Raw genomic sequence first — 20,792 nt, 5'->3', positions numbered from 1 at the left:
TGTGACTTGTGAGGAGCAGCTACTACTCGGAGAATCAATTCCTCTCATCCTCTGCGTGCCCTGCGAAAGAAAGCTACGTGACATACATGGTCTCTGTGCCTGCGGCAGCATCCTGCCACCTCCGTACCAATGGCGCAGCGGCGGGCCGACCAGTCCCTCTCCCTCTCCTCCCTCCCCCTCCCCTCTCGACAACCTCTGCACACACCATGCCCGCCCCCAGTACTCCTCTCCTCCAATGGCGCTCGCTCCTATATATACCTACCTACCAAACCCCCATCCGCCACCACCGCAATCCAGAGAGAAGCATCAAGATCGAGCTAGCTAGCTTAGGTGGACGGACGCAGCACGCCGGCCATGGAGGCGCCGTTGCACCAGCCGACACTGCCGCCGCATCGCTTCGTCGACGCCGCGGCCGTCTCCGCGCAGGAGCAGCAGCAGCAGGAGGCGGCGCCGGCGCCGGCGATGGCGGGCAGGGAGCAGTGCCCGCGGTGCGCGTCGAGGGAGACCAAGTTCTGCTACTACAACAACTACAACACGGCGCAGCCGCGGCACTTCTGCCGCGCCTGCCGCCGCTACTGGACGCTCGGCGGCTCGCTCCGGAACGTCCCCATCGGCGGCTCCACCCGCAAGCGCCCCCGCCCCGCCCGCCCCACCCGCGCCGCCGTCGCCGCCGCCATTGCCGCCGCGGCCTCCGGCCGCGGCGCCGCCGCTCCCCTGTTCGCCTCTTCCTCCTCCTCCTCCTCCTCCTCCCCCCAGCTGCAGCAGGCGGCCGGCGCTGCTGCGGCGGCGAACCAGCTGGTCCAGGAGGCGGTGGCCACTTGCGGCGGCGGCGGCGGCGGGTTTTTCGGGTCGCTGCTCGGGACGGCGCCGCTGCTGGAGGGGCGGCTCGGCTTCGACCTCGGCCTCGGGCAACCCGCCGAGCTGACGCTGGGCGAGCAGCTCGGCTTCGGGGCGATGGCCCCCTCGCCGCCGCTGTTGTGGCCGGCGAGGATCCTGCTGGAGAGCGACACGTGGACGAAGGCCGCCGCCGCGGCCAGCTTGTACTCCCCGGCCGCCGCGCTGTGGCAGGAGCTCGCCGCCGCGGCGCCGGTGGAACTAGCCGGCGGCCTGCGCCACAGCGGCGCCCCGCAGCTGATGTGACATGCATGCGCCGCCGCCGGCGCCCACGCCGGCACGGCTCCAGTGATCCGTCCCTGTTGTGTCGTGTCGACGTGTCGTTTGCCATTGTTGGGTACGAGGAGGACTGCATGCAGGCATGACATGGCAGGGCAGGACATGCATGGATGCATGCCAGCGTGTAGGTAGACAAGGCAGTAGGACCATGTGCCGGCCGCTGTCTGTGAGATTGGTCTCTAGTTAATCTGAGAAAGGTCATAACCTATAATATATTTAGTTATTTTTAATCTACTAGAAAAGTGTCCGTGCGTTGTAACAGAAGGAATCTAAACTTAATTCATAATTTCAACATCAATTTAAAGAACAATGAAAGTAATTATCACTCAGCAGAGAATTCCACATCCTCCATATAAAGTGAAAGTGGCTCCATGAACTAAGACAGATGGGCCAGATAGTGTGGATCGGTCAAAATTAACCTAATCGGATGAGCTAAGTTCACTTTAATAGATTATCTTTTTATTGTCCACGTAAAAACCTCCATGTGTGTTATACCATAGATTCGTTGAGACACTTCTTTAAAAAATTGTAACATTCTTTTAGCATTTTTCCAGAATAGTTTGAAGATATTGGCTATAGTATTGTACTGTGGACTTAAAAACTATATTATGGTATTGTAAAACTTAAATAAATAAAAGAAAATAATTTATGAATAAAATTTTTATATATATGTTCATAGCTATGATGAAAAATCTCAAAATCAACTCCCAATGTAAGGTTGAAGATTTGAATTTTCGCTTAAACATATGCAAAAACTAAAAAATGAGTGTGAAAAACTATAGTATAATACTGTAAAAAACAGTGTGAAAAACTATCCCTAAAAAACAGTATAAAAAGCTATAGCATGGTACTGTAAAGAAAACTATCTTCACAAAATAGCATGAAAAACTACAGTACGTAAAAAAAGAAATAAAATAAAAACTACAGTACGTAAAAAAGGAACAGTAAACTAACCAGATGTATGTCCCTCTTGCTTATTTTTCCTTGGAATTGATCATATAAATACAATCATATGGAATATTTTCATTCTTGTTCCTATGAATAAAAGGGGTATATATGAATAATAAAAACACTAAGGACATTTAATTATCCCAAAACCCCTTGCAAATACTCCATTTCAAAGGGCCCTTAGAGTATTATAATATATTCATGCTGTTGAAATTGATCATATAATCATCTTTAACATATATTTGCTACAAAAATTCTCCTGGGATATTACAGTGTATGTTGTGCACCCACACAGTGTACTCCAAACAATACTTTAGATCACGTATAAAAATCTTATTCATAAATGATTTTTTTACAAATTTACCGTTTGGTTTTTTTCTAATTAAGAAAATCTAAACAATCCCCCTACCATACCCATACAGGGTTTGTGTTCTGATGAGACCCTTTTTATACACACGCCCTCCAAGCTTTAACCTTGTATACAAGACCAACCTCAATGCATACGATGAAAAGTGGGTATTATTATGGGTTTCTTGATTGATTGGATGCTAGTAGCATGACCGATACTGATATTTTAGGGGCCCAAGGCAATATAGAAATTAGGATATTGAAAGACCACATATAACTTCACCTTTTATTGTAATTGTTAGGTTAATACTCGTTATAGAACATCAGCAATTTATGAAAGTTTGAATTCAAAATTAAAATAACTTGTATACACAGATTTACTTAAAAGTACAAGCATAATATATCACAAATTTGTTGGATTACATATACTTATTTTAATGTAAATTTCATGATTATAAATTTAAAGTTTGATCAAATCTTATCTAGGAGATCAAATATTTACAATCGGAGGAGTATTTATTAAGTATTTATTATATTGTTCAAACATAGAATCTCAAGTAAGTTTCAGCTAACAGTTTAATTTTTCATTAATATCACCATGAATCTAAAAAAAAGTAAGATGATGCTGCTTAACGAAAAATTCTTGAAGAGTTGTCCACCGCAATTAGAGATAACAATTTCTACTATAACTATAATAAACGAATAGAAAATCAGTAGTAACACTGTCAACAGTTTTTTGAGTATTGAGCATATAATATTTTTGAGCGTACAGCCAATGCATGCACGCAGGCCAGAGCAATCAGTTTAGCGACTTTGCTTTAACTTTTCGTTTTTACGTTTGCTTATAATCTAAAATTTGAACTTTTAACCTTAAATTTAAAGTCGATTTTAAGGTTTTCTTACTGAAGTTTATTTTTCATCCTTTGTTTCTTTATTGCTAAGAATAAATATATAAAAAATTTATTTATAAATTATTTTTCTTTGCAAATATATCGATTGACTGTTTGTATAAAACACCTAAACAATCACTCACTCATATAGTAGCTGTTACCTCTTGATAGCAGCTGTTACCTCCTTCCACATTAAGTAATAAAATAATATTTATTATTGACTAACTGCTTTTTCTCTCCAATATTGTTGCCCTGGTACATATAAGGGCATTCCCAACACATGAACACATAATACTAGATGTAGTTTTTATAAACTCCACATCATCAAGAAACTATAGCACTAGATACTACTTTTCCAATACAAACATTACTATTCCATACTTCAATTTAATGATACTTATCTAACATGATATCTTGAATGTTGTGTAAAAATCAAGACATGGTTTCATTCTTTTTCCTTATTTATTCATTTGCCACATCGTTTGATCCTAGATGACAACTTATTTAATGCTATAGACATCATCGGGTTAGGAATGCCCTAATGATTTTTAATTTGAACTTCTAACCGGTTTAACTTGTTCGCTTTAATGGCACGGTCGCCGTCGATGGTTCCAGAGCAGAGCTAACGACGCCAAAATTAATTTAACTGGTCAGCAGTAATATCTTTCTTTTGGATCCGTCACGCGGGTTAATTAGATAATTCCACGCTATTGACTACATGTGATCATCTATCTTATTTAAAAATATAATTATTATTTATTTATGGTTTATTCTATCATTAAATAAAATTTAAGCATGACTATAATTTTATATATGTAAAATATTTTAAATAAGATGAATAATTAAGCAAATGTTTAAAATTTATTAGCTTAAGTATTAGAAATCAGAGGGAGTATGATTTGGATAAGAGATTCCCGTGGCGAGATGATATGTTTTTTTTATAAATGAGCTCACGTGGAGGAAACGGTATGGTAACAGTACAGCAATATAATAATTCAAGGCTCCATAGCTTCGAAATTCAAATTCGAGTGAGAAAATTCCTCTGGAACACGAATTGTCTTGCTGCCTCTTCTGATCTTCGCTGTCCGTATATATATTCCGTATGACCGTATTACTACAGAATAACAATTTTTAAAAAATAAATGGAATCCGTATTTTTGTACATCTGGAAAGCACTTATGCTGTATACGAGAAAGCAAGAGAGAGAGAGATGAGAGAAGTTTGAACGGCTACGGTGCTATGGGCCACACTAGAGCAGGCCCATGTGGAAAATTCAAATGCACGTAGCCGTTGGGCTTCGCACCTTGCGAATTTAAAACTAGGTGGGCCACTGGGAGCTGGTTGCAGAGGCTAGGATCCACGTTACGGAATCTAAAAGGGACAATTGTAAATTTGTCTAAACGTTCCTGTAAAACTGTCACATAAAAATTATAAAAATATTAATTTGTCACAGGTTTAAAACGTTTTTATAAAAATATTACAAAAAAGTTATAAAAATATCATTAAAACTGTTATTATAGTGACATCCTTGTAATTAAAAAAATAGAAAATTTACCAAAGCCCAATCTAAAATTAGGATGGTTCGGCCGACGAGGTTGATCGATCCTTGTGGGGTAAAGTTTTATTTGTACTCATGTAGGGCTGCACTTTTTTATTGGATATTTTTTCATATTATTCCTATTTTTTTCACGTACGCTTATTAAATTGTTAAATAATGTGTTTTGTGAAAAAATTTTATATAGAAGCTTATTATTTCATCTTTTAAGTAAATTTTTAACTTTATATTAGTTATTTTTTATTTATATCTTAAATAGCTATAAAAAATCAGACAATTTTTTATCTATTATTTTTTGTCACCAAAATAACACATCATTTGTATATCTACACTACTTCCTTTCTGGTATAAGACACAAACTGCGATTTTGTTTGTCAAATTTTGATGAGATTCAAAGCTACGAGTATATATTTACGGAGCAAAAACATTGATACCATTAGGGTTGACAATTCTCAGGTGGGGTCGGGGTCTCACCCCAGCATAGATGGTGATGGGGAGACTTTTCATCCGCAGGGAGGTGGGGCTTGGGCATCGATAAATTTCGTGGCGGGGACATGGATAAAAGGTCACATGCGGATCCTGAAGTCTAATTTATCTCCCTAATATAGCCTAACATAACCAAACCCATTATAAACCCTAATATTTTCATTTCCCACCCTCTAGTAGTCGCCACCAACCCTCCACGCCGTCGCCAACCTTCCACACTGAGTTATTGGTACAACGGTGCTTAAGATGTCGCCTCCTTCCACACGCTGGTAGCCCAGGACACCTCCTCCTCCTCCACGCCAATGCTCAGGTCGTCTCTTAGAGCCGCAGACGTCTAGATCAATACTCAGTAGGTCACCTCATCTCTCACACTGGTTAGGTGGTGGTGTCTCAGGTGGACGATAGGGATCCTCGGGGCCGAGGCGGGGATAGATTTTACCTTGGTGTTCGCTCTAGGGTTGAGGCTAGGGGAGACAGTCGGGGAGAGGGGAGGTGGAGTCGTTCTTGTTCAACCCGATCCCGACCTACCCCATTGCCAACCCTAACTGCCATCCGATTACTTATCCAATAAACAAATGTGGCCATAATCTCATAGACAGTCAGACTCACATGTCAAACCACCATGTTGATCGATAATATTAGAGTGTTCAAATGAACGTAGCCATACAATGCCACACTTATAGAAACACCAATTTTCGAAGTTGAGATCCTATCGACACATGCAGTGGGTTCCAAACTGCAACCACCAATTTGCATATATATTGTATTACTACAGAATAATCTAATCACCAATTCAACCATTACCTATAGTAGTACAAAAAGAACAATAACAAATTTCCTACCCCCCGGAACGTGAACGGCCCTCCAAAATTTTTTGAACCATCCTCGCGGCGCCGGGGCGATCCCATCCCGGCCGTCCGTTTCGAACGCCTCCCGTTCCCAACCCGTCAAGACCCCCCAAACCCTCTCTCCCCCAAAACGCCATTACTTCTTCTTCTTCTTCACCTCACTCCTCCAAGGGGAGGGGGAGAGAGAGAGAGAGAGGGTTCTAGAACCTTCTACAACGATCAGGTGCCACCCGGAGCTCGGCGGGCTCTTGTGCCAGGTAGGTGCGTCGAATGCATGCGACCTCGATCTGGGAATTGGTTCTGGTTTTGAAATTTTTTGTGATGTGTTCAACTCGGATCTCTCTACGTGCAGGAGGAGGTTCTAGAAGCGGAGCGAGGATAGCGCCATACGCCGTCTAGCCGTTCTCGTCTTCGCCGCCGCCCCGCTCAGGTGCATCGGGGTTGCTGAGGAGCTTGGGTTAGCTGTTTTTTTTTTTTTTGGGAGGGGGTTTGAGGGTTTTGGGGGTGTTTGGTGTAGAATGGTGAGGGATCTCGGGGCGCTGCGCCGCACGCCGGCGAAGGATTCGGCCACCGGAGCTGGCAACGACGAGAACGCGCCGGCTGACGCCTCGGACGCGGCGCCCGTCGTCGTCGCGGCCGGCGTGGAGCCCGATGCGGCGGCGAGGCCGCCCCTCCTCGCGATCCAGCCGCCGCAGCACTCGGGGCTGAAGCGGAAGCCGGAGTCGCCGGCGCCGACGCCCTCGAAGCTCCCGTTCCGGACGCCGGAGAAGGCGGCGGCTCGGAGCCGGTTCGGGTGGGTCCCGCCGCGGGGCGACGACCCACCGCCTCGTGTGGGCAGCACGCCGTACAGCGCAGTGACGACTCCCGGGAGGCATCGGGGGAAGTCCGTGGCGGCGCCGGCGGCCTCGGAGGGTGGTGGTGGGTCCACGCAGAGCACGCCGACGAAGAGCGTGTCGAAGCCGGCGTACAGCATTGGGATGAGCGCGTCGAGGCCGCCGATGAGCGGAGGGCAGCGGGGTGCCGGCTTGGGGTTGGGGTTCTCGATGGCCGCGAGGGGGACGCCCGTGTCCTTTGCTCCGGTGACGGTGGTGAATACCGCAGAGGTGCCGCATTTTGAGCTCCGGGAGGATCCCTCGTTCTGGATGGAGAACAATGTGCAGGTTTGCATTTTATTAACTGCCGATTTTGCATCTCTCCTGAAATCAATTGTTCGGGAAAGTTTTGTTCTTTCCTTAATTGTATCAATACAAATGCATCAAATGTGGGGAATTCTTTCCTTTTTTTGGCTGGATTTTCTTTGATTAATAATGATGATGGCCAGAAATATGAGTTAGTCAGGACTTTTCTTCCATGTCTTTTTATTTGAATTTATAAGTGTTGAGCTTTCAATTTTGACTACTCATATGTTGGAGAGACACCTCAACATGCACATTGTTGACATTTATGCTTCACTCTCCAGGTTGTTATCCGTGTGCGCCCTCTAAATAACACTGAAAAAAACCTCCATAACTATAATCGATGTTTGAAACAAGAGAGTGCACAGAGCATCACATGGATTGGGCAGCCAGAAAGTCGTTTTACATTCGACCATGTTGCTTGTGAAGCAGTGAATCAGGTCAGCAACGAAAAGGCTTGCATTTATGCTCTGATTCTAATTCATGGATTGTGATTGACTGCTGAACTTAAATTTTGTAGGAAGTGCTTTTCCGAGTTGCTGGTTTACCAATGGTTGAGAACTGCATGTCCGGCTATAATAGCTGTATCTTTGCTTATGGCCAGGTATTTGTTATCAACTTCAAGTTTGCTCATCCGTTGATCATGATGATTCATTTTACTCTCTTTTTAATTGTCTACAGACTGGAAGTGGAAAGACATACACAATGCTTGGCGAAATCAGTGAGCTGGAAGTGAGGCCTAGTCCAGATCGTGGAATGACACCACGTATTTTTGAGTTCTTGTTTGCAAGAATCAGAGCGGTAAATAGCATAACTATTGTCCTCTCTTTCATGGTTTTGCACTTCTGTATATTGATTATTTGTTAGTTATTGCAGATTAGACAGTCAAGTATATTATAATGCAACAATTCTCTAATTTTTGTATGTGCTATCCAACTTGCAGGAAGAAGAGAGCCGTAGGGATGAGAAGCTAAAATACAATTGCAAATGTTCTTTCCTGGAGATTTACAATGAACAAATCACAGACCTTCTTGATCCTTCATCCACAAATCTTCCAGTATGATTTCATATTATTACTTCAAGTGATCTTAGTGCAATACCCTTTGTTGTAAATATTCCTGAAACAACTATCATGCAGCTGCGAGAAGATATACGGAAGGGTGTTTACGTTGAAAATCTAACTGAACTTGAAGTTGGCTGTGTTAGTGACATCATAAAACTTTTGATGCAGGTAAAAGACAATCTGTTCTAGGCTCTTTTGTCTTGCGAACATCTTCCGACAGATTTTTATCGTGTTTTAACCAATTGGGTTTGCCTAAAACCTATTTCAGGGTTCTGCCAACAGGAAAGTGGCTGCTACAAACATGAACCGTGAGAGTAGCCGCTCCCATAGTGTTTTCACATGTATCATTGAGAGTCGGTGGGAGAAAGATTCAGCGTCTAACTTACGATTCGCGAGGCTGAATCTAGTTGATCTTGCTGGGTCAGAAAGGTAAATATTTAATTTTGTCATTTCTCTCACAGTTCATTACGCTTAATGAAGTCTGAATTCCTTGAGACATCCACCTGAAACAGGCAGAGGACATCTGGTGCTGAGGGTGAGCGGCTGAAGGAAGCTGCTAATATTAACAAATCATTATCAACACTCGGGTATGTGCCTGATATACTTTTAGATGATGATATATCTTTATATGACAAGACTTTTTTCCATAGTATTGCTCAAACATTAATGCTTGTGGATCACAGCCTTGTCATAATGAGTTTAGTTGATCAAGCACATGGGAAGCAAAGGCATGTTCCGTACAGAGACTCAAGATTGACATTTCTCCTTCAGGTACCAACCCTAAAATACCATATTATTGTGTTCTTTATGATAATATTATCCTTTGTGTTTGTATTCATTGATGGCTTTTTTTGCCCTAAGGATTCCCTTGGCGGGAACTCAAAAACCATGATCATTGCAAATGTCAGCCCTTCAATGTGGTAATGATTTTTTTGGACCTATATTTGACCTAATTTGAGCAAAGCATGAATCTTGTTAATATTGTAATATCTCCTTGTGTTGTGTTCATGCAGTTCCGCTAGTGAAACACTCAGTACCCTGAAGTTTGCCCAGCGTGCTAGGCTCATTCAGAACAATGTAAATATTTTCTTCATAAGTCAGGCTTCTTGTTTTCAAACTATCTTTACTATCTTAGGTAGCTGATACATATCTTGCTTCGTCAAATGTGTAGGCCATTGTGAATGAAGATGCTTCAGGAGATGTGCTGGCTTTGCAACATCAAATACGCCTTCTAAAGGTAATGTCTGAACAATTCTTGTCGTACTTTATGCTCTATATATAATATCATCCTGACCAACATTAAGGTCCTTTTACCAGGAGGAGCTTGCTGTCCTCAAGCGTCAACATGTCACTAGATCTTTGTCGTTCACTTCTGACATTTTTGAAAGGTCTGGAGTTGATGCTGATGATGGAGCTGAACGCATGAATATGGATGAGGAAAATGATAATGATGCCCATGACAGAAGATCCCTGCAAGATTTAAGTACTTCAAATAAGCAAGTATGTTACCTTCTTTGTGATTTATTTTGATTGTGCCCATAACTTGCAGTTTTACAAGTTTTATGCCTTCCAAGTTACCCATTTAGTTTTTAAATTGTTTAATTATTGCTATTTTCCAAACACAATAAGGGCATCTTCGGTTTGAAGGATTTTCAAAGGGAAAATGGAGGAATTAAACTGTTTCCTCTGAAAATTCTGTAAAATTCCCGTGATCCGAAGAAGCCCTAAGCTTTTAGTCTTAAATGCGAAGAGTTTTATGTCTAAAGAGTGGCAATGGCTTATCATGTATGGCCACATGGGCCTCCTTTACACTGGTTTTGCAGTTTCTTCCATGAACATGAAATTTATACTTCAACTGATTGCCCCCCCCCCCCCTTTTTTTTTTTTGACTATGTTTGGTTCTCAGAGAAAGTAGTTGTCTCATTTGAAGTTTATATGGTTTAGACCAAATGATTCTATCCTGTTTCTCTGCTGTCTGCACAAGTGCACACGAACCCCCTCATAGGTAGTATATGATTTTGCAGCTGAGGTTGCTGGAAGAAACACTAGCAGGAGCATTCAGAAGAGAATCAATGGCAGAAACCACTGTAAAACAACTTGAAGCTGAGATTGAGCAGTTGAATCGACTGGTAAATTTCTGGTGTTAAGAAACTTTAGTAGTTTTTTCAGAGGGCATCACTAATAGTTATTTGGTGTGTTCTTAGGTTTATGAGAGAGAGAAGGACACAAGGTGTGCAAAGATGATGCTGAAGTTTCGAGATGATAAGGTTCACCGGATGGAGGCTCTTGTTCATGACAAACTCCCAGCTGAATCATATCTACTTGAAGAAAACAGTGCATTATTGAAAGAGATTGATTTGCTTCGTGCAAACATTGACAAAAATCCAGAAGTAACCCGCTTTGCCCTAGAAAATATTCGTCTCTCAAACAAACTCAAGAGGTATATGTATAATATATATCAACATGCACAAATGTGTCACACTGTGCTAAAATTAATTTGTTTTTGCAGTTACCACCAATTTTGTAAGGAAGGGGAGAGGGAGCTTTTGCTGAATGAAGTTTCCAACCTTCGGAATCAGGTTTATTTTAACTTTCATTTCATAGTTCTAAAAAGTACACCCTACTGGTTTCCTTTTAAGCAGTGTTCCATTTTGTTGATAGGTCTTACCAATACTTGATGGGAGGACAGAAGCTGAGCAACAAAATAATTTCCCTGCCAACCTTGAGGTTTATTTACTGTTATATATTTCATTCGTGTTTATTTTTCCTTAAAATTTCCTCATAATCTTTTACACTTTCAGGATAAAGAACATCATTGCCCAAGTTCAGCAAATAATGCTGAAACTTTACATACTGAGGTACCTTTTTGCCCTCAAGACGATCATTTTAATCTTGGTTCTGTAGTTATGTTGACTGAAATAACAGCCAATCATGTATCAGTTATTTTCAATTGATCTCCCTCTTCTCTCTGTTTCTGTATCCAGTTGAAAAGGACCTCCCGAGAATTGGAAACCTGTAGAGGAGAGCTGCAAGTCTGCTTAGAAGCAAATGGAAAACTAGCGAGGTAATTCTGTAGCTACATAAAATAAATTGACAGTTTCTTTTGCCATTTGCGCTGTTATTGAAGCCATTACATCACTTCACAGGGAAATAGCTGATCTACAAAACGAATTAAGTAATATAATAAACTCAAATAGAGAGGACCAAACTAATGCGGTTGAGGTATGCACAAACTACTGAACTGAAAGCTGCTCTATTATCTTCTACAATCTATACTATACCAATCAGACAAGAAGCTCTGACTAAATACATTTCATTTTTGTGGTCAGAAATTTTCATCCGTTTTGAACCAATATGATTCTCATGCACCTGAAAAGAAGGATCAGTTTTTTCATGAGGGTTTCACCATAAACACAGATGATATATTAAATCTGCAGCTGGAGTTGGACATAATTAAGACAATACTGGCTGAAGAGAGAACAACCCGTGCAGAAGTTGAGAAAAGAACTACTTGTTTAGGCAACGAGCTAAAAACAGCAAACATTCGTATCCTTGAAACATGTAGGCAGGGTGAGACCATGCAAAGTGAATTGAGTGATGCAAGATCTGTTATTGAAGCTCTTGAGTCACAACAGATTATGTTGATAAATGAACTAGATGAGCTGAAGGAGACAAATCAACAAAGCTTAGAACATCTAAAGAACAGAGATCTGGAAATTGCAAGATTAAAAAATGAGCTTGATGTGTACCGCAGGCAAGATTTTTTGGCTATGGAAGAGCCAAAAGTGCAACTTCTGAAGTGTTTTGAGAATGATGATTCACCTTTTCAGATAAAACTGAAAAGAATGCAAGCTTCACTTGAGAAGGCACGCAACTTAAATACAAGGTACCAAAGAGATCAGGCATCTCACAGTTCTGCTCAGCAAGAAATGGATGAAGTCCGTAGACAGGTTGAGGTTGAAACAGCCGAGGTGATTATGTGCTTGCAGGAAGAGCTTGTATCACTCCAACAGCAGTTAGATGCCAGTACCAAAAATGAATTATTGGCCAACCAAAGACTAGATGAGGCTCAACTGGAAAGCGAACAGTTGAATGATAGGCTACTTGAGTTGATGAAAGAGAATGAATGCTCTTCCGCCTTAATAAAGGAGAAAGAAAAGAAAATTGGGATGTTGACCAGTGAATGGGATAGATTAACTTCTGATATTGGAAGCTTCCTTTTAGATGGAAATTCAGCTCTTGATGAAGCTTCTGACCAGGCTGCCTTTATCTCTGAATCTATCTCCCACAGAAAATGGATCGGTGATCAAGTCCAGAAAATGTGTCAAGGTATATCTCATAGAGACGAGTTACTCAAAGAGCTCCAAAATCGGTTGAAGGAGGCAGATGACATAAGATGTGACTTGGATCTGAAGTTAAGGTCCTTAAGAGGAGCAATGCAGGCTATAAATGACACGCATCAACAAGAGAAGAATGATCAAGAAAAAGTTATGTCTCTTTTAAGATCACAAATATCTAATGAAGGAAATGTGCTTCAACAGCAACGTGAAGAGCTTCAAAGGATACAGCTGTTGTTGGATGAATCCATTGAAACTTCTGTGCAGAAGGAGGTGATAGAACAAAACTATATTTCTTTACAAAGGGTGATGGGGGAAGAGATTCATCGGCTGGAGTTACAATTAGACCAGTCAAAGAGAGATTTCACTCAATTATTGAGTGAGATCCAGGACAAGCAACATGGCTTTGAGAGGCTGAAAAATGAAGAAAGCACTGTTTTATTAAAAATGCTGTCAGATGTTCTGAAGGCAAAGGGTATAATACACGAGTTTGAAACTGGATTCAATGCAATGCACTCAAGCTTTTCTGTGGATCGTGAAGTGGTCGTTTGCCAAAATTCAGACTTGAACGTGGAGGATCGGGTAAGCTAATGCTCTTGTTATTTGGTATCGAGGTGAACCGTACAATCCACTCTTTATGTCAGTAAGTTCCTCACATTAATCAATCTGCATTGATTAAGAGCGGCAGCCTTTACATACTCATGGCATGACCATAATTTACTGCATGTTGTAGGTTGGCTGTGATCCAACTGGAGCCTTCAAATCTGGGGAGGAGCACAACGGTGATTCCCTTCGTGAGCTTAGTAAGGAAATAGAGTGTGTAGTTTGCACACTGCAGATGCTGCAATCTCAAATGGTCAATCTTCTCCAACAAAAAGAAAACATGAAGCAGTATCATTCCCTAAGTCAAAGAACTATTAAAGATGTAAGAGCTGAGGTGCTTCAACTGAAGTCAGAGATAATTGACAAGGAAAACTGCTATCAAGCTAGACTAAAAGAGTTGGAGATAAAGATGCAAGAAAAGGAGAATGACACTGCAGCATCATTTATTTCATGGCACAACGAAAAAGAGGTAATGCTTCATGTTCTTCACACTTCCATAAGTTTTTGTCCTGATAGTTCTTGCCAGAAATAAAAACTGTTTCTCATCCCAGTGTGAAAGGATTTTACTAGAATATGTCGATCTGCACACATTTTTCCTGCTTGTAGGGATGTGATTATTATGTGGAAGAAATGGTAGCTAGTATTAGAATGATTTATGATGCATTATATTATTTTAGGAGTACTCTTCTTGTTTTCTTTCATCAAAGGGTGCTACTGTAATGGTACTAGAGTACTGGCATTGCTTATCCATGTCTGGTCTATCCTTACAAAAATGGTTTATATTTTGGAACAAAATATAATACAGATATCAGTGGACCCAAGTTTGCAAAGCAGCGTATGCAGTTCAAGATACCTTAAATCGAATTCTTTATCTTGTGATGGAAGGTGATTATGTTGATGTGGATCTGATTGTCATTGACATTATATACTATTCTTTCAATATGTAAGCCAAGGGTGGGGCTGATGAATTTCATGGATTGTGCATGTCAAAGCTGTAAACAGTTTGACATCTTTGTGTGATTGATTGGTTGATCGTGATTTACCTCCTGATTTGTGATCATTAGCTACATGCACTGGATGCAAATCTACAATATAACAACATTAATCTTTCAGGCACTTGAACTTGAGGTTTCAGAGGCAAAAAGTCTTGCGGTTCAGAAATCATTTGAGGCTTCTGCTCTTATATCCAAGTTTGAAGAAGCGCAGGCAACTATAAGTGATGCTGACACTACAGTCAAGGCACTAGTTGAAGCAAATGAAAATGCAAAATTCCAAATAGAAAATTTCAAAGAAAATGAAGCTTTGTTTCTTTGTGAAAAGGAGAGATTGCTAACTGAGATCAGTAGTTTGAAGGTACTGGTGGAGGTGAAGGATCAAACTTATGAGGCATTGGTAAAGAAATTTGCTGCAAGCCTGCTTGAAGCAAATGATGTAACCCTTGAACTTGAAGATGGCATTAGACATTTGCAGAATTTGCTATTGGAGAAGCTTGACTTTGTCTCTTCTGATGTTGAATGGATGAAATCAAAGCTTCAGCAGTTTGCTGAGTTAGCAAGGACTTGGTTAGAGGAGAACTGGTTAGAGATAATTGGAAAGGACTGTGCTGTTTCTGTTTTGCATCTCTGCCACATGGGGATTTTGTTGGAGAGAATTACTGGGCTTAATGCAGAAAATGGTTTCCTTCAACGTGGGTTGTGTGAATCCAATTCTTTGATATCCAAGCTGCGCGAGCACAATGACAGATCAAAGAATGAACTGGAAATGTGTAGTGTTCTCAAAGGGAAGTTGCTACTTGACATTAACCATAATTTCAGTCGTATTGCAAAGAAGGAACAAGAAACAACTGAGCTGAACTCAAGATTAGATGCTTTTGAGAAGAAGATTTTGCGCTTACAAGCTCAAGAGGAAGCAATGTTGGCACGGTCAAATTCCATGTATAATGAACTTTCTGTATTGGTGGAAGAGATTGATGCTACCAACAAGAGTGCCTTGGCAGCTGAATCCAAAGAAAAGGAAGAGCTCTGCCACCAATTAGATGAAGCTTTGCTTTGCAACAGTATGTTAAAAGACATAATTCAGGAAGATATGGATCCGCTTCAAGTGAAGAATGCCATGCCAGCAAATTATATGAAAGGATGCAGTGAATTTGAGTTGTGCAGTCGGCTTGCAGATTATCGCAATGAATTGGTTACTACCAATACAATTGCAAAGGATATTGAGTCTTTTGTTCTGTCTTCAGAATTAGTACAATGCAAAGCACAACTGCATAAGAAAGAACTCATGTTTATTCATGCCCTTGATGGATTGACAACAGAAGTAACTTTGTCTAGAGTTGACCATGACTTGGGTAGTGCTGTAATTCTTTCTTTACTTGAGGATAACAATAAGACAATGATTGATCTGAATAACCTTAAGTGGAACAAGGAAAAACTAATGGGAAACATACATGCTCTGAATGAGGAAAATCTAAAACTTAGATCAGTAGTTGGTTCTTTGGAATCAAGTATTGAATCCTTGCAAACGGAACTTGATGGAAGAACCAAAGCTCTGTTGCAGTTGCAATACTCCCATGCAACCATACTTGAAGAGCTCAACTTGAAATCCAAGGCCACTGCACTTGGAATCTCAAGGGAAAAGGATTTGAAGTTGGAAAATGATTTACTGAAAAATCAACATCTAGATATTGTGTGCAAGGAGCAGAGGATGGTTGAATTGGTTTCTAATATTGATGCTGAGAAGCTGTTTGTCACCATTCAAGGTCGTTTGGAAGAAGTTGCTGATCAAGTACAGATGTACACTAGTGACCAATTGAACATGGTGACAAAGGTTTCCAGTGAGTTAGACTTCATTCAAATGTCCATCGAAGAGTTGATTAACCATAATGATTTCCTACAGTCTGAATTAATCCGGAAAGATGAATTGGCCAAGGGCTTATCATTTGATCTCAGCTTGTTACAGGAGTCAGCATCGGTTGCAAAAGATCAAGCAGATAAACTTATAAAGTTTACTGAAGCAATAGAATCATTAGAACATGAGCTTGCTTCTAAATCACATGAACTTGATGATGCTGTTTCCGGGAAACAATTACTAGAAACTCAGATTTTGAAGAGTAATCAAAGGGTTTCTTCCTTAGAGGAGCAGCTAGCAAATAAGTTGAATGAATTGAAGCTAGCATATGTGGAACACGATGCACTGAGATCTAAGCTGAACCATATTGAAGGGATCAGTTACACTATGGAGGATGAGTTAGCTGATAAAGATAAAGCCATTGAAAGGATGGAAGAAGAGCTGAATGCGTTGAGAAGTTTACTTGATGCCAAGAGCAGCTTTCTTCAAAGTTTGCAGAATGACTTTGCCAAGCTTTTGGATGAAAAGAAATACTGTGAAACTCAGGTTCTGATCTTGAGCGAGAAGCTGGAGATGGCGCAGGCATTGGCAGATGAAAGTGAAGCAATTGCTACAGAAGCTAAACAGGTGCTCTGATGTTGTGCCTTCATTATGAGTTCTTACCTTATTTTTCCTGTATAACATTTCTATTCTTATTTACAGATGGCGGAGGAAAGGAAGACACATGCTGAAGAGAAGGATGAAGAAGTCAAGCTATTGGAAAGATCAATTGAGGAGCTCGAAAGTACTGTTTGTGCTTTGGAAAATAAGGTGTGCTGGTGCTTCTTTTTCTATTTTGTGTGTCAGTTTATTAGTTTTTTCAGTAACATTACTTCCTCAACAATGGTACTGGTTTTTCCCTCAAGGTGGACGTCATTAAGGAAGAAGCAGAGCGTCAAAGAATGCAGAGAGAAGAATTAGAACTGGAGCTGCAGAAAGTGAGGCGACAAATGCTAGCTGTTCCATCCTCTGGGAAAGCAATGGGCTCCCTAGAAGGAGAATTGGTTGATTTTACTGACTCATCCAGGTTCGCCTTGTCATGAATTTCGATACCAGCTACTGTATTAATAACTTTTGGTGTCATAACAGTGATGCACTTTGATTTTTGTCTTACAGGAACTCCACAGAGATATATAATGAGCTACTGGCTGCCCAGGAGAATATAAGAATACTCCAGAAGGATGTTGCTGAAAAAGAGACAGAGGTAAAATATAAATGTTTTAACCATTTGACACCTAAGATACAAGTGCTTGCATTGTTCTGAATATTGTTCATAGAACCAGGCCAAATGTTGCTCTTTTTAGTATACCTGTCTTTTCTTTATAGATTTCTCAGTGCAAGGCACACATATCAGAACTAAACATTCATGCTGAGGCAGCAGCCCGAGAATATAAGCAGAAGGTAAGTGATTTATTTAAAGAATTGAATTTGACATTTTTAATTAATAAGTATGACCAGCCTTCAAAAGGAAAAAATAAACTAATAAAGTATGATCTGACTAGTTCATGGAGCTAGAAGCCATGGCGCAACAGGTTAAGACTGATAATGCATCTGCAAATGCTTGTTCCTCGAAACCAGAGAAGATTAGTTTGAAACCTCGGGGTTCAGGCTCCCCATTTAAGTGTATCGGTCTTGGCTTTGTACAACAAATGAATTCTGAGAAAGATGAAGAGCTTAGTGCTGCAAAGCAACGTATTATGGAGCTTGAGGGTGTAGCAGCTAGTCGGCAAAGGGAGGTGGGATTCCTAAACTTTGAATCTTTCTTGTTTCCATTATTTATAGTCTTATTAACCTTCCTTATTCTGTTTGAAGATATTCATGTTGAATGCGAGGTTAGCCACAACAGAAAGTATGACACATGACGTGATTCGTGATATGTTAGGTGTTAAGATGAACATGGCAACTTGGGCGGTATGAAAGAAAAATCCCCTCATTTGACATCCTAAAATACTTCCAATTTTGTTTTTAGATCTCTATTATATATAAACACTTTTTGCCTACTAATTGATTGCAGTCACTGGTTGACAATCAGCAAAAGATGGACGCACAAGAGTCAACTATTTCTCACGCTCATGAATCTAAAGAGGTAATTTCTCCATTTAGCAATAGCTCAAGTTATCCTTTTGGCATGCATTTGAATATTTGATTCATAACTGTTAAGCAGTCCAATGAGGTGATGAAGCTGAAGAGCCAGCTTGATGAATTTATTGAAGAGAGACAGAGGTATGTACTTTGCCATCTATAGGCACTAAAGAATCTCTATATTATAGTGAATAGTGGTTGATGTACACAGTTTTGTTTTCTCTGCTACAGTTGGCTCGATGAAATAAGCCAGCGACAATCTGAACTTGGAGCGGCTCGCATTACTATAGAAAAATTAAGACAAAAGGAACACTTTTTGGTAGCTGAAATTGAGTTGCTGAAGGTATACCATTTTCCCCCTTTTCACGGTAATTTTTTTTTTTGGTTGCTGAATTTTGTTTTCTGTGCTTATTGGTTGACACTTGACAAACTGTAGGCTGAGAATGCAAATGGCAAAGCCATCATTTTTAATCTTGAGGATGAAGTGAAAAAGCTTACGAGACAGCAGAATCTTCAGCTGCGAATCAATCATCATGTGAAAACAAAGGCATGCATCACTTTGCCAACTTTCTTGGTATTTCTGAACTTCAATTCCTTCCTAGCTGATCATCTTCCATGTGTTCCCCAACAAATAGGAAGAGAATACCCTGCTGAAAAAGCAGAATGAAGAACTAAGTGCAAAGCTGCAGAAGCTAGGTGCAATTGTTGCCCGTACAAAGGAAGAGCTTGCTCGCTACAGGGTGTCAGACGGGAAAGATCCATACCAGCAGATGGAAGAGGAAGAGCTATTGAAAAATAGATTAAAGGTGCGTTTGTTGTTTCTCAATTTGCAAAGAATGATGCAAGGTTCAGAGTTCAGACGCACTAATATGCTATCTGTTTGCGTGTCAACAGGAAAGCGAACAGGATAGAAACAAACTTGCAGAAAACCTGTCGAGCCTATGTATCACCGTTTTGAAGGTATGTTCACGTTTACTACAAAGCAACCTTATTTCTGATTTATTCAATTTTGCGGCCTTACATGATCACACATCGATCATACCGACAGGTCGCTGGAGTTAGAAACCATGAGACTGATGCAAGTCTTTTGAAAGCATTGGAGGCTTTAAATGAACTCCAACTTCGTATTGCTTCCATGGAGAGTGAGGTTGAGGATCTTAAACTAAAGGTCAGAACAACAATCGGACACCATCGTTTTCACTAATCACTCTTAATCCTTACAAATTGCCTTCATCTTACTGATGCTCAGTTTTCCCAACCCGTGCAGTGCAAACTATTGCATGAAAATGCCCGTTTATCAGAGCTCCGGAGCGAGTCATCTTCTCATAGCTCAGTGGTGAGGGAAGGTCACTCCAGATCACCGAGCATCTCGTCATTCCGATGACGCAGCTGACTCAAATACAGGCGAAGCTAGTGTTGTACATGTACATAATAGTGCTTACTACATTGTGTTGCTACTTGTTAGTTTACCAGCTAACAACCTACATGTGCCCCATGCATCTCGTGCAGTACAGTTTTGTTTTGTGCGAGTAGGGACATTAGCCATGCGTTGCGGATGTTGTACCTGCTCGCCTAATTGTATCATGTAGATACATTGAAATCGAATGTAGATGTATTCTTTTAAGCAGAACTTGCAGCTGGCCTTGCTGTTTCTTGTACCATCTTAAACGACACAGTGCAAGTAGTGATGGTGCTTTTCTTTTTTTTTTTTCCATTAACCTTAAGGGCTTTTTATCGTACTTTAAAAGTATCTTGAGGTACTAAAATGTACCTTATGGTACTAAACTTTTACACTAGGAAATATTGTACCTTAGGGTTATCTTTTTAAAGATGTTAAAAAAACTCTAACCTTAATCAACAAATTTTGTCATGTTCTATTGATTGTTATCCTTCGTTCTGATCGTTAATCTTCTTCACACAGAAACATGGCTTGTGCTTCATTTTGATCAATTGGTAGCTACGTGAGTTCCCTTTCCTCGATGAGAAAATTCGATCTATAGCACAGAAAAGAGGCCGGTACCAATAAATAGCACAAAAATATTCCACTCTCGACTAGAAGCATAGATTTTCAAACTTTCTACGTTCCGTAACACTTCCGTCGAATACACCGTTCGTTGGATAGATTAACCGTGACTTGAAATGCACAAAGACCAACATGCCCTTCATGTATCGTAGTGAACTTTTGGACTGGGCCAGGTTGTTTGCTTGCTATCCATGCCATTGTTTGACCGTGCTGGTGGAAGCTAGGGTTAAGGCGGCGGTGGCGGCTTGCTGGACGTGTGCGGCGGCGGCGGCGACGACATCAAGACGGAGGTCGGCGATTGCATTTTGTGGTCGACGCTGCCAGCCGAGGGATTAGCCAACCAAGCAGCTTGTTCTTGGCAGTGGGGCTCAAAGG

At 40.9% G+C, this 20,792-nt stretch overlaps 2 protein-coding genes across 2 annotated transcripts; both read left to right on the top strand.

Annotated features, from left to right (window-relative positions):
- Nucleotides 1-354: 354 nt before the first annotated feature.
- Nucleotides 355-1,140, top strand: LOC121056067 (dof zinc finger protein MNB1A-like). Its single transcript, XM_040529882.1, has one exon. It carries the CDS (start codon nucleotides 355-357, stop codon nucleotides 1,138-1,140), a length of 786 nt encoding a protein of 261 aa, XP_040385816.1.
- A 5,493-nt stretch (nucleotides 1,141-6,633) lies between these two features.
- On the top strand, nucleotides 6,634-20,186 carry LOC102700110 (kinesin-like protein KIN-12F). Its single transcript, XM_015842861.2, has 38 exons — nucleotides 6,634-6,678; nucleotides 6,766-7,408; nucleotides 7,708-7,863; nucleotides 7,944-8,027; nucleotides 8,105-8,224; nucleotides 8,367-8,480; nucleotides 8,562-8,654; nucleotides 8,755-8,915; nucleotides 8,999-9,073; nucleotides 9,170-9,257; nucleotides 9,348-9,406; nucleotides 9,500-9,563; nucleotides 9,658-9,723; nucleotides 9,804-9,986; nucleotides 10,511-10,615; nucleotides 10,691-10,926; nucleotides 10,996-11,065; nucleotides 11,148-11,213; nucleotides 11,288-11,344; nucleotides 11,471-11,550; nucleotides 11,633-11,708; nucleotides 11,816-13,405; nucleotides 13,557-13,895; nucleotides 14,540-16,900; nucleotides 16,976-17,083; nucleotides 17,179-17,339; nucleotides 17,429-17,516; nucleotides 17,639-17,713; nucleotides 17,815-18,048; nucleotides 18,125-18,223; nucleotides 18,327-18,398; nucleotides 18,477-18,535; nucleotides 18,626-18,737; nucleotides 18,831-18,941; nucleotides 19,030-19,200; nucleotides 19,289-19,354; nucleotides 19,443-19,562; nucleotides 19,662-20,186. Exons 2-38 carry the CDS (start codon nucleotides 6,767-6,769, stop codon nucleotides 19,776-19,778), a joined length of 8,478 nt encoding a protein of 2,825 aa, XP_015698347.2. The 5' UTR covers nucleotides 6,634-6,678; nucleotide 6,766; the 3' UTR covers nucleotides 19,779-20,186.
- Nucleotides 20,187-20,792: the final 606 nt, after the last annotated feature.

Source organism: Oryza brachyantha, chromosome 12, assembly GCF_000231095.2.
Source record: "Oryza brachyantha chromosome 12, ObraRS2, whole genome shotgun sequence".
NCBI lineage: Eukaryota > Viridiplantae > Streptophyta > Magnoliopsida > Poales > Poaceae > Oryza > Oryza brachyantha.
The sequence above is the reverse complement of the archived record's forward strand: the minus strand, read 5'-3'. Positions and strand labels throughout refer to the sequence as shown.